At 45.9% G+C, this 13366-nt stretch overlaps 1 protein-coding gene across 6 annotated transcripts in view; it reads right to left on the bottom strand.

Annotated features, from left to right (window-relative positions):
* Positions 1-296: 296 nt before the first annotated feature.
* Positions 297-13366, bottom strand: part of tle2b (TLE family member 2, transcriptional corepressor b) — a 36966-nt gene continuing 23896 nt past the window's right edge. For 4 of the 6 annotated variants that reach the window (XM_088393521.1, XM_088393518.1, XM_088393517.1 and 1 more), the window contains 16 exons: positions 12014-12076; positions 9688-9762; positions 9119-9299; positions 8654-8670; positions 7708-7848; positions 7072-7125; positions 5468-5635; positions 5224-5365; positions 4861-5030; positions 4585-4661; positions 4243-4492; positions 3908-4155; positions 3686-3833; positions 2978-3128; positions 2801-2877; positions 297-2340 (listed from right to left, as the gene is read on the bottom strand). In XM_088393521.1, coding sequence (XP_088249647.1) covers positions 2233-2340; positions 2801-2877; positions 2978-3128; positions 3686-3833; positions 3908-4155; positions 4243-4492; positions 4585-4661; positions 4861-5030; positions 5224-5365; positions 5468-5635; positions 7072-7125; positions 7708-7848; positions 8654-8670; positions 9119-9299; positions 9688-9762; positions 12014-12076 — 2070 coding nt within the window. In that variant the 3' untranslated portion in view covers positions 297-2232. The remainder of the gene's footprint in view (positions 2341-2800; positions 2878-2977; positions 3129-3685; positions 3834-3907; positions 4156-4242; positions 4493-4584; positions 4662-4860; positions 5031-5223; positions 5366-5467; positions 5636-7071; positions 7126-7707; positions 7849-8653; positions 8671-9118; positions 9300-9687; positions 9763-12013; positions 12077-13366) is intronic. The other 2 variants (XM_088393523.1, XM_088393522.1) reach the window with 2 other exon arrangements.

Below are 13366 nucleotides of genomic sequence, written 5' to 3'. Positions count from 1 at the left end.
CATGTTTTCCAAGATTCTAAAGGTTCAGTTCACTTAAAAGAACTGGAATGCACATCACTAATGTGTGAATGTTTGTATATGAATGAATGTATGCATGTATGTATGAATGAATGAATGTATGCATGAATGTTTGTATGTATGAATGCATGAATGTATGCATGTATGAATGCATGTATGCATTAATGTATGCATGAATGAATGAACCTATGTGTGTGTGCGTGTGTGTATCTGTTTGTGTGTGTGTGTCTGTGCGGTGTACAGTGTGTTTGTATGTGTGTTTGAAAAAAAAAAACAAAGACATGAACATTGTTTATTTTGCACACATTTTTACATTAGCATCAGTTCGTTTATACAGCACATGGAAGGAAAGACAACGCGGTGGGACAAAGCCTGCTCGGCCTTTTAAAGAAAAGCCAACTGTACAGCAGCTTGTGAATTGTAACAAGAAAAAACAAACAAATGCATGGTAATCAAACATACATGTACTGTACATACATACATACAGCTGCGTGTGTGTAATAAGGAGAGAATTAGTGTTGTGGCTGACAGGCGGAAAGGCAAAAGCATCAACATGGTCCACACTTCCAACTCCTGTGCTGTGTATTTTCAAACTAAAATAAAAACTATTAAAAAAACAAAGAACATCAGTGCAACAGGCCTGCGTTCCCAATTGATTGCTACCGTTGTCGCATGAAAATTTAATAGATCATTGCACAAAAAGGCAATATTTTGTTTTCCTAGATTCGCCAACATAGTCTTATGCCTACACAGAAAATACCTGAATCTTTACAATTTACAGTCTGAACTGTATTTCTTCCCTTTGGTGTGCTTGGTAGCATCAATAGCGGTTCTGCCTTCTCTATTTTTCACATTTTGGCCCAATTCCAATTATTCTGAGAGGAAATGACAGCTTTTGTGCAAAATCTTCCTAGATTGTCATGAAAAGAAATTAACACAATGAAATGTACTTTAAGGGCAAGTGGCTTTGTTGATGCTGCCTATCACCTTTGCTTAAAAAAAGTCACATTTAGATTTGACACATCTGTTACAGGCAACCTTGAATACTATAGACAGGCATTCAAAATGAAGGACAGTGGACAGAATAGCCTTGAAAGAAGTACAAAATCAGCAATCATATGAATGCAAAACTTGTTGCGTAATATCTGAAGGGAAATGTGAGGGGAGCATTAGTATGTGTGTGTGTGTGGGGGGGGGGGGGCACACTAGTGGGGCCCTCTGTTGGCTGACAGGAGAACAGAGTGGCGCGCATTAGACGTCGTCAGAAGGAAATCAGAGATAATAAGCAAGGAGGCTGTTTAATTGGCTGTGTCTTTTCTGATAGGAGGGGGGAGTCATGTCCCCCACTCAACCCCCCCCCTCCCGGGGTGACGTGGGCGCTTCCCATGCTTTGTGACACCTCTCGGCGGGCAGAGCGTGCGGCGGCGTGGCGTGGGCCTCATTACAGCTTCCCTTGTGTGCGCGTGTGTGCGCGTGCCTAATGAAACGACGGTGCGCTCTATCAGTGCTCCTCTGGGGGTGGGAGGTGTGAGGGGCTACCCTTGCTCTGCTGAGCTCTTAATCAGGAAACAGCCCTCATTAGGCAGCCGCCTCCTTTTCATTTACATTCTCTCTCGCTCGCGCTCTCTTGGCTTTCGGGTAGAAATTCAGGATGAACCTAGTATGCACTAACCGCTTCAGCTGAATTTAATTTCAGAAAAAAAGATGGAATCAAGTTTGTTACATATTGTACTTTAGTATAGGTGTTGAATGTGTGTCTAGTTGAGTATCGTGACAAGTCAAATTCGTCTACGTGAGTATTTAGATGTGAGTTGTGGCCTCCAGCAGCTCTTTGTGCATGTTTTCAATTCATATTTACGTGTTTAACTGGTTGTTGCATTTCATGAATGGCCAAAACGAGCGGTTATGTAGCAGACGCTCATTTATACTTAAAATTTTGCCTCAGGACAAAAAGCAAAATGGCAGCCTGTAAAATGAAAATGTGATTCGCTGGGCTGACTTTAAGATTCAAATTTTTTGGACACTGAACCAGTTTACTGTTATTCGCTCAAGCAACGTGCATTTTAGGTTCATCCATAAATAGTGCCTCATCTCCCTTTTGATTTCTGTCTGACTTCTCTTGCCTGCTCCACTGCCCATTCTTGCTGTAAAGGTGGAAGGAGGAGGCTTCCGTGGTATTATGGGATGAGCGAGCGGTCAAGGGGAACCAGAATCTCAGTAGACTACTTCATACACCGTGGCCTTCTTGTCCCCCGAGCCGGTCACGATGTACTTGTCGTCCGGGGACACGTCGCAGCTCAATACTGACGATGACTCCTTGGACTGGATGAGGGCGAGGGACACCCACAAAGAGAGAGAGAGAGAGAGATGTGACTCATCAAATACTCAAGATGCATTTGCAATTCAATCACATGATAAACACACGCTGTCTCATCACACAAGGCTCTCTCTCGAGGCTCATTAGCCGCTAACGTCAATAGCGGTCGTGCCGTGTAACATGGTGGCTAGCGGCTCCAACAGAACACTCATGACCTTCAGGCACAGTATGACCTCTCCATCTTGGCTAAGAATTCAGCTCCAAATCAATAATGTGCTTGTTGTGACACAGAAGGGAACAAAAACAACACCTTGAGTGGAAAGTTTGAAGGACATCCAAGTCGTACAACACAGACGTCGGTCCAACGGGAAGTTTTGGACAGATGGTTAATGAAGGTGAAAAGTTTGCGTGTGGCCCCAATTTGCAGCTTTTAAACTAAAAAAGGACTTAAATGAGAAAAGTCACCTGAAAGATGCTGGCTCCGTACGGGGTCCTCCACGCATTCAGCAAGTTGTCTTTGCCTGTGCTTACAAACCATTTGCCTGAAAGCAAACCAAAAACAGAAAGGAAGGAGAGAATTTGGATGCTGCTCTCAGGGATCAAGTTTCTTCTGGTTTTGAACTAAAAGCTCAAAGTGCTCACCGCAGTAGGCGAACTTGAGGGAGAGGACGCAGCTCTCGTGAAGGTGCAACTGGTACTTGTCGGGCTTGGACACGTGCAGGACTTCCACGTTACTGCTCTCCATCCCCACCGCCAGCCACTCGCCCGTCGGACAGTAACCCAGCGAGAAGATCTGCAGGCGGTTCAAACGCAGCACACGACCTAGCCGTTGACTTTTCCATCCATCATTTCTTATCACGTTCTGGTCTTATCTTTGCACAATCTCCCGTATTTCTCTCCTCCCTGCATTGTTCTCCTGCTCGTGTCATGTTGGCCTTCTTTCATCGCGCTTATCTCTGCCTCACCCTCATCCCTCATTTCCTGACATCTTCTCCTGTTTTTGCCCTTTAGCTTTCATATCTCCACACTTTACTTTTTTTTTTGCTGCTATTGCTTGGCACCCGGTAACTGTGTGTTGGAGTTCTGCATGTGTGCACGTCTTTTCGGCTCAAGGGACACATTTGGTCATCAAAGTAGAACTTGATGAATCGGCATTTTGCACTCTCTCATCCGAGTAAGTGTCAATAATTATCTGCTCATGTTCACCGGCCGTGTCAAGATGTGCATCCTGTATATCTATGTCTGCCCAAGGCAATTTCTCTTCTTCATGCATGAATAAAACACCTCTTGATGTCACACCGGGTGCCGCGTAATTGCTTCATGTATCCGTGTTTGCGTGTGCTCGGCAACCTGTGAGGTGAAGTCGTGCTGCTGCAGCTGGCGTCCCTCCCTCAGGTCCCAGCAGCGCACCGTGTTGTCCAGTCCTCCCGTCCACAGCTTGGTGCCGTCGTTGGAGATGTCGATGCAACTCGCTCCGTCCGTGTGGCCCTGGAACTGTCTGTGGCAGCAGACAACTTCATCAGCGACAGTAACGATAATCTTCTCAAACTCCTTCCAGTTTGTTCACGCTACCTGACGAGCGTCTGGTTGTGCAGGTCCCAGACAACGATGTTGCCGTCGCTGCAGCAGGAGAAGCACACCTTGTTGTCGGGCGAGATGGCCAGAGCGTAGCAGGCGGGCGCCGACGACGTCAGCTCGGCTTTGATGCGAGGAGTGGGCGTGGCCAAGTCCCAGATGGACAGCGTGCTGGCCTCGCCGCCCACGATCAACGTGCGCCCGTCGGGTAGGATCTTACAGGAGCGGATGTAGTTATCGCGGTTCTGATTGAACAAGAGGATGAGGGAAATGCATCACGTGATCACACTTTTGCATTTCTTAATATGTTGTGTTTTGTGAAGAGGACAGACCAGGCAGTCGAGCTGCGCCATGGGACTCTTGCTGCTCGGCTGGCTGATGTCCCAGACCTTGACGCAACCTTTGCCCCCCGTGTAGACGTGGCGCGTGGAGGTGCTGATGGTGACGGCGCACACCACCTCGCCGTGGCTCAGGCTGTGGATCTGCCGCGCGTGGCGAGGGATGCCCGGGCCCAGCAGCGCGTCGGGAGGAAAGGGCACCGGCTGCATCTGGCCGTCTGCGCTCACGTGGAACGAATAAGCCCTGTGCCAGTATTTAAAAAATTGGGTACGTTTTTATCTTTTAATTCAACTCTTGATGACTGTGTGGGTGTGAAAAAGAAAAAAAAAACTCACGGCTTGCCGCCAGATGAGCCAGGCAGAGAGGACGACAGGCCCGGGGCCCTCAGGTGAGATCGAGAGTCATAAGCCACCTACAAACAAACAAACAAACAAACAAACAAGACTTGAGACATTGTTATCACATTAGCATTCTGTCAGCAATGGCAAACTTCTTTTAACTGTCACAACAGAGTCACTGCCTGATAAACTACACCAGCAAACCATTGAGCCTTTCATATCAAACAGCAGGTTATAAATCAAACACGGACGTGGACAGATGACGCGGCTCACCATGGGGCTTCGAGCGTAGGCGCTGGCGGCTGCGCTGATTTGGGGCGAGAGCGTCAGAGCCCCGCCAAAGCCTCCGGGACTGGCCAGCTCCCCGTTCAGCCCTGCGTGGGACACCACGCCAAAGTGAGCAGGGTACGAACCGGCCGGCACAGACATGGGGCTGCGGAGTGCTGGGAAAGTGAGGAGAAGGAGGAGAGGAAAGGAAACGAGGGTGGGAGGGAGGACAAGACATAACATACAAGCACGGTCACAGCAGGGCTGATAAGAACACAAGCACACAATTTTGATCCGAACAACTGAACCGCATTCAATTTTCCACCACAATCATATTTTCACATTTCAAGCTGCAAGATGAGGTCTCACCGAGGGGGTCGGCAGCAGACGCCGCTTTGCTAACCAGGCGAAGGCAGGAAGTGCTTGGACCGGGCGCTCCCGGGGTGAGGGCCTCGCGGTGCGACGGCGACGGGGTGCTGGACTTGGACAAGGGCGACTGGGACTTGTCCATCTGTGGGTTATTAATAAGAATTTCAGAATATCACTTATGGGGGGAAACTGGAACTTTACATGAAATTAGATGGAATGGACAGTAAACAAGTTTTTTTTTTACCTGTGTGGGATCCTTGGCCTTGCCCGGAGCGGGACTGCACGGATTGGGGGTGGAGGGTGGCTCTGCGGGGCCCGAGGAACCCGGGAGCTCTTTCCTTAAGGCAGGGGCTCGGTCCAAACCGTTCCCACGGGGAGAATGTGGTGGAGTGCCAACTGGGGAATTAGGCTCCTGATTAAAAAAAACAACAAAGATAATTTCATTTCACATGAATACTCTCAGTCAAGCATGGCTTCATTCCAAGCACATGTTGGCACCGTGGTGACCACAAGGTGATTTCAGGCGACTCAGCATATTATGATGACTCGGCAGTGCACAACAGCACATATCGTCCTGCTGCGGAGAATAGATGATGATGATGTCGGCTATTCCGGGATGCTTTCATCACTTTAGCCGAAAACGCCACTGCCTCCCCACCCTCGACAGTCTTTACCCTGTGCTTAACTTAGCACTTCTCACCGGGTCAGCAACTACAAAGAAGCCCCGCCCCTCCCCTCACTGTCTCTGTTATTACACACAATTGTCTACTTTTGTGCCAACAAGGGAGCGCTTGTGCTTTATTGAGTCACATGAAAATACAAAGATTTTAGATTAAAAAAAAAACAAAAAAACACCATAGTGCTCACTGGGAGATGCATTTTAAGGATTAGTTGAATGAAGCAGACTGTAATGAGCAGGGGAGGAGGAATATTGAAAGAAATATTGAGCTGGTCAAAAGAGAATCAAATGAACTCTCATTTTCTGGACCAACAATTATCTGGACGCGTCGCTTGTAATTTTATGGAACAATAAATGTGATTTGTGTCATATGAGTTAATTACGGAATTAATCAGCTGTGTCAGAAATGTATTAAAAAACCAATAAGGATAAATAACTAATTCGACAACGCTCAAGAATTCCATTACACCCTAACGAGGCTTATTTGTCAAGCTATTACAAAATGTGTTTACGGCGTTACGTGACTGGTAAACATTCACATTTCTGAAGGTCGAAAGAAGCACGAGGCGGCTTGGATGATTGACACACACGGGTGATGGATGAGAGAGGTTTGATCCAATTAGGGCGGCCATGTTGATTTTCAGCGCTCACGCCATCATCACGCCATCATCACGCCATCATCACGCCACACGCGTATTTCACGTATGTAGCTTGTGACATGGTGTCACAAGGTTTATGTGACTTGGGGCCTTGTTACAGATAAAATGCACAAGACACGTGAACGGATCCGCAGAGGACAAAGGGACGAGTCTCTAGGGATGGATTAAGTGCTCACATTTCCAATTACAACAGAAAATAAGCGCTAACTCGCTAAATTTATAGCTTTTGTCCAGCATGATTGCAGGATTTCGGGACTTTTTTTGTGTGTCTGGGAACCAGTTAACAGTCTTCATTCCATTTCTGATTATGAGGGGGCTCATGTTTTCTATTTGGTTTTAGTCTGATTTTTTGGAACAGATTTATCACAAAAACTTTAAAAAAATGCTTTATGGCCAATTAAGTGCTGTAAATTAACAGGATACTTTTTACTATTTTTTTTTAGTACAATTTCATGAAATTGCTCTTAATGGTGTGACAAGGTTGGTAAAAACTGAGACAGGTAAACCAACCTCATTGGACACGTCCACCACCAGATTGTCCTCACTTTTATCACCATCGCTGTCCTGCAAGCAAGAAAAGACAATATTTGCTCGGACTTTTCCTCAGGGACACCCAAGAGATACCTTATGCTTGACTCACACCCAAGGAGCTTGCACGTGCACCGATCGATATGTCAATATCTCTTGGCCACTGTCAGTCTAGCATGCACACTCGGACACGGTGACATTCGGCACCAAATATCTGCTGCCACGCGAGCGCTCCATTGATTGTGCGCACACACACGAGTTGCTCTTTCTCCATCAGCCCGCATTTTTTTTTTTGGGTCTACTTTCCCACTAGACATCTTCCTCTCTCACTCTCGCTCCCTACTTTCCAAGGCGAGAATGATGGCACTTAGTTGCCATGGCAACCGAGCTTTGATAGCACCGGGGCCCGATACTCCTCATTGACATCGGTGATGAGTGACATCAGCAACCTAATTAACGCGCAGACGATTGCCGCAGTCGGGTCCTCAAATTGAAAATCAAAAGGAGGTAAGGGGAATCAAAAAAATAAATAAATCACAATATGAGAAATCAGTCAGAAAAATAAAAAGATGGAGAAGTGATGAAAGGTGAAAGGAGAGAAATGAAGCGAGCACGTACATATGAGTGCGGCGCGAGGGGCTCTTTGTCCTCGCAGCGTCTCCTCTTGGCCTCCGCCCCTCCCTGCGAGGAGGCGTAACCGCCCGATGGCCCCTGACGCTCCTCCGGGGGCTGACTGTCTGTCGACGATGCCGACTTACTCTGCAAAAGGGACATCACAACAGGAAATTGAAGTCGTCAAGTTTTTCCCAGCACCTCCATAACAACAATTTTTTTGAACAGATAGATGTAAGATGTAAATGTGAATTGGGCTGCTTGGATAAAAATAATGAGTTGTGTGGCCTTCACGTGTCAGATCTCATGTGAGGTACGGCTCTCATTATGAGGCGGCGCAAGCATATTTACAATCCGGCCCTCTCAGAAGAGCCGATCAAAGCGTCGGGTTGTTTGGGCAGCCAGAGTTCATTTCGTGAGGGGGGGGGGCTCTATTTCTAGTCCCGGGGAGGTGCATCATCATCACAGCAAAGGAAGGAGCCCACCAGGAGGACAGGAAGGAGGAGAGGAGGAATAATACAATGGAGCTCAACTCCCCTCCATGTCCAACGCAAATGTTAATTGAGCTCACCATTCGCTGCCGCTTTAATTCCCACACTTTATATTTAGCAATTCACTAATGCACAGACGGCGGGGAGCTGAGAGCTTTTTTGTTCCGACATAAAAAGCGGAGCAAAGGCTCGGCAAATGCAATACTTGCATTCTTGAAATTGACTCATTCTTTTTTTTTTTGCCCACTTTGGGGGATTTTGGAAACGCAAAAAAAAGAAATCACACCGGCGGAAGTTTGGCAGGATTTTAACAAGTGGCCAAATCACAGCAAAAATGAATTTGTATTTTAATTAATCGATGATTAAATGATTTAAGGTAGACCATCGCTTTGTTTTTGAGACAAAATTTTACAGCTGTGGCAACACACAGTTTGGCGTGCACATCACACACAAGTACTTACCCTGCTGGGTGCTCCCTCTGGGATTGGGCCAGGGGAAACATGAAAAGAAGAGGGAAAAAAGGAAGATAAGAGGGATGAGCAGAAAAAAGGTTGACGTCAGTGCTGATGTTGGCAACCATAGTCAGCCAAGGTTACGACAGCTCCTTTTGTTGGAAAATGATAGTGATGTCCATCCGGCCATTGGAGAATAGTGATTGGACACAAACAGCTCTTTTTCTCCTCCTTAAAATAAAAAATCTTTCCAGCCCTGGTTTTATTCATGAGGCTCTTGGCACGGAGCCGGAAACAGATAAGCAATGGCGGGGAGGTGAAGGAAAGTTCACGCGTACAAGCTTCTGCCGCACAGTGCCCGGCAATCTAGAATAGTTCAAACGAGGTTTGCTTGGGGACGATAGCGCTCTTGTCAATTTGGTTCATTGGCAAACGAAACATTAAACGATGACAAAGCAAAATACATGCAAGTACCTCGGAGATGTTCCGGGTCAAGGTGGTTGCGCTCGTCCTTGGCGGCGAGGTGGGCGGACACCCCCAAGGCCCCCGTCAACGCCAGGAGCCCAGAGCCCCCCGCGCCCAGAGACAATCCGGACGGGTGCGGCGTCAGGGGGATACCTGGGGCGTGGTGGGACAGGTGCTGGAGCTGCTGCTGCTGTGGCCACAGGGGAAATACAAGAGGGAGGGGGGAGGGAGGGGAGCAGGAGATTATTATGGAAGCAAGAAAAGTGCGAGAGAGGAAATCATACCAGAGCAAGTTGATAGGATGGTGGAAGAGATTACGGGATTAAGAGAGTGGCGGCATGGTGGATAAAAAATTAAGACGGGAAAGGAGGAAATTGAATCATCAGCAAGTATTAGGGAAGGGAAAGGATGTGGAGATGACGATCAAGCCAGATTTGAGATCATAAAAGAAGAAAGGGAAAGGTGAGCAGGGGGATAACATGATGTGATGGCGGGGGAGACAATGGCAAGTAAAGAACGATAGCATATAAAAACAACAAAATGACATAATGACTGTGGTGAACGTGGAGGCGACTCACCCCGATGATGGCGTTGAGTTCAGCCATGGTGACCTGCTTGGCCCGCTCCACCGCTTGCACCACCTGTTGCTGGTGCTACACACAAACAACATGACTTGCTCAAAGTTGCACGAGACTCAAATCCAGCATGTTTATCCAAAGTCCCGATGTAATCGGTCACACACATGCACGCACGCACACACTGTCAATATTGATCAAAGTGACAGAACCGTGACCTCCCCCTGTCTTCATCAGTGCGTGCTCACACTTGGACCAAAAGAAACATGATTTGGATTCTGTGCACGCACACGCAAACGCCTTACATTGTTTGCAGCGTCACACACGCGGCCTCGGGCAGATTGCTAAATGCCAGCACTTCCTGACCTGAAAAAGGCTAATTTGTTACAAAAGCGATTTTTGCTAGCGAGGTCCTGTTGCCCCCTAGTGGTTGTAATGGGCACTTAAGAAACTCAAAGTTCTTCTCAAGATAAAAAAATAGAGATTCCAAGAGGTGGTGCTCAGGCTCAAAATATATATAGTGGGATTTATTAAAGTAGAGATTTATATGTGTGGATGGGAAACTACAACATAATTTTGAACATGTGTACACAATTTTCATTTTCCTAACATCTTTGAAGATGTTCAGACACTTTGTTCAAAAGACAATTTTATGTTTTCCATGAAAACAACTGTCCAAAAAATTTGGGAGTAACTTAGAACTGTTTTAAGGATTTTTTTTTTCTTAACCACTTTATAATAAAGTCTAGACAGGATTTCAGACTACTTTAATTGTGGAAAAACAACAACAGTGCTTCACTGTTTAAAGGTTCCACAGTTTGGTGTCAATACTGTACATTTATACTGATTGTTAGACTAAAATAAAAAGCTCTGATACTAAGACATCAATACTTTAAGGAAAACATTACTTTTGTTAGATGAAAAATGGATGAACTTGGCTCAGGCAGCAACGGAGTCCTCCAAACAGGTTCCTCAAGCCCAACTATCAGTACATCCCTACTTTTTTTAAAACCATAATACAATGTCTTCTCTGTTTTTCTTATCTTAAAAAAAACATTTCCAAGCAACCCCAAACTGTTGAAACTGTGGTGGTGCCCATTGTATAACAATCTCAATGTGGCCATAACAAGGGCACAAAGTTCACCCCGCATAAATCATCCTAGCGAACCGTTTTTGTTTAAGGAAGTAAAACCAGAAAAAAAAAAAAGTGGAATCTGTCTCTGATTACACTGCGGCTTTGAGGCCGTTGCCAGCCACCTGTAGTTTTGGACGCCACCAGCCTCCAGAGATGGCTTGGTGGGTGGACCGCGTTCTGAACTTGCGGTCTGAATACGATCCCATCGTTTTCAGGGCCAAAAATACAACAAGAGTTGAATCTCAGCGGGGGAAGTGTTTTCCTTTCTCTGTGAAGGGCAGGAAAGGAGACATTTTCCTTGTCGTTTTTTTTGCAACATTGGATTGCCAAGAGCATCGAAAGTTTATGTCGCACCGGGGAACGAGAGCGAGGGTACGCCGCAGAAGTCACTCGAGCGTTGTTAAAGGTTCCAGACCTGCTCTAATTGCACAGAAGCATCCGAAAGAAGCCACAGCTGAAGTGGAAAGGGCTTTTCACGCTACAAAGAGTGCAAATGCGGAAGCAGAGCAGGTGATACGCCGCTACCGGCAAGTGAGAGTCTTAGACCCAAATCCTCACAAAGCCCCTCACAATGTTCTGCAAAGTAAACTGTATGCACTTGAAGAAGGCCAAGGAAAAATGTGCTGAACAAGTTAGAGAATGTACAAGTGCATAACAAGCGAGGACTAAAGATTGGTCCGCTATAAACTTGACCTTTCTCCAAACCTCTCTACTGTGGTTAGAGAAAGAAAAATATTGAATTCGCTACAGACCTAATTTGAAGGTCAATTGGCTGCGGGAAAAAAAAAAAAACAAGGACAAAAAGTTGAGTCTGTAAAAAATGGCCTAAGATTAAAGCAATGAACAGAAAGTTGTTGTATTTTCACTATAAATGTTTCGGTTGTGTGGATTAATACAGAACAATAATCTCAAGTGTAGTTTTTCTTAAAAAAAAAAAAAAAATCAATAACTGAAACGCATTGAATGCATTTCCATTCATTTCAATGAGCAATGATGATTTGAGTTGGCTGCACAAAGAATTACTAACTTATAATAAAGTCAAGTGAAATGAAAAATTGCTTTCTTCTACCTCGTGATATTGATTTCAATCTGATTAATCAAATAAATGTCAACAATGAAATTGATTTGCATATAGCACCGTCCAAACAAATCCAGATAAAATGTGCCTGGTCGTCTGTCGAGAATCGCACTCACCTCTTGAGAGAGGAAAGGGATGATCTGAGCGCAGATGGCACTGAGACGCTTCACAATCTCCGCCTGTGATGGGAGGAAATGGCAAGCGTGAGCGAGAGAGCGAGCGAGAGAGCGAGGCTACTCGATCACATCACATATGGCAAAGTGCACAATGAACACAGAGCATATGATCCACATTTACAGCACATTAAGCCTTCGCCGCATCAAAGAAACATGCTTCTAATGAGGTTGTGTCGGTGCAAGAGTGGAACAGGGACGGCTTGAGTGTGCCTTTCAGCAGCCATCATATTTCTTATAGTCTTGGCCCCTTTATTCACTGACTGGACACTTCAGTAGGTACACCTGCACAAGGCAGAACTTTTTGACCATGAAAAATAAATGTCAGGAAAAGCCTGCTAGAAAATCTGAAATGCATTTGCGGTTAATCTAAATGCGATCTAATATGAATTTGAATGAGACTGGTTCATTCTGTCCACAGCCAAATCAGAGGGTGTGTACACTTATGCAACCACATTTTATTTTCCTCTCAGAAAGTTTTTGTTTTGTTTTGAATTAAACAAAATTGTAGGTCACGATAATAACGGGAAAACTTTTTGAATGATTTATTTGGGCCTCATATTTTTTAAATCCCCCAAACCTGGGGCGTTGTTTCATTATGCAGGTGTTCCAAATGAAGTGAATGGCGCTCGCTCGTCAGTTCATTTGGTGACAATATATTTGACAAAGCATATAAATATGCATTCTGTTGTCCTAAAACCATTTTGCGATTGTGTTGCTGCACATCCACAAAGCTAGTTAGCATCCAGCTGCGTACACGCACACAAAGCCTCTACTGTGTGTCTAATTCGATCTGTCTGAGTGCCCTTAGCCTCATTTTGCTCCCTACCTCACTCAGCCATTCTCTCTTTTCCTACAACAGCTCTCGGAGTCGTGATTACGCCACTTGCCTTCCTCCTCCTCTTCCTCACCTCCCCCTATGCTTTGACTCATCCCTCTATTTTGCTCCCCCCCTCCCATCCCTTTGGCCGCTCTGCTTTTTAATTTTTCCATTATCGGCCTCTCCCCTCATTACTTTCTGGCTTTAATTTTCTAGATCCGTCTTCTTGCCACCACTGGGGATGACGAAAGGATGAGCAGAGGACATGAAAAGGCGGCGATAAAGAGCGACGAGCCGAGGTTGGGAACACAACACACACTCATCTGTGTGATGAGGCGGCCTGTCAGTCACAGCCGGTGTATTTGTGGCCGCCGCCGCCGCCGCACACAGTTGCAAGGACGCAGACTAATTACATCATACGTTTATTAGTGTGTGTGTGTGTGTGTAGAGAGATTTATGCATAAGTAAATCCAATA

The sequence above is a fragment of the Syngnathus floridae genome, chromosome 13 (assembly GCF_059516105.1).
Source record: "Syngnathus floridae isolate MCC-2025c chromosome 13, RoL_Sflo_1.0, whole genome shotgun sequence".
NCBI classification, from domain to species: domain Eukaryota; kingdom Metazoa; phylum Chordata; class Actinopteri; order Syngnathiformes; family Syngnathidae; genus Syngnathus; species Syngnathus floridae.
Note: the sequence above shows the minus strand (reverse complement) of the source record. Positions and strands in the feature narration are given on the sequence as shown.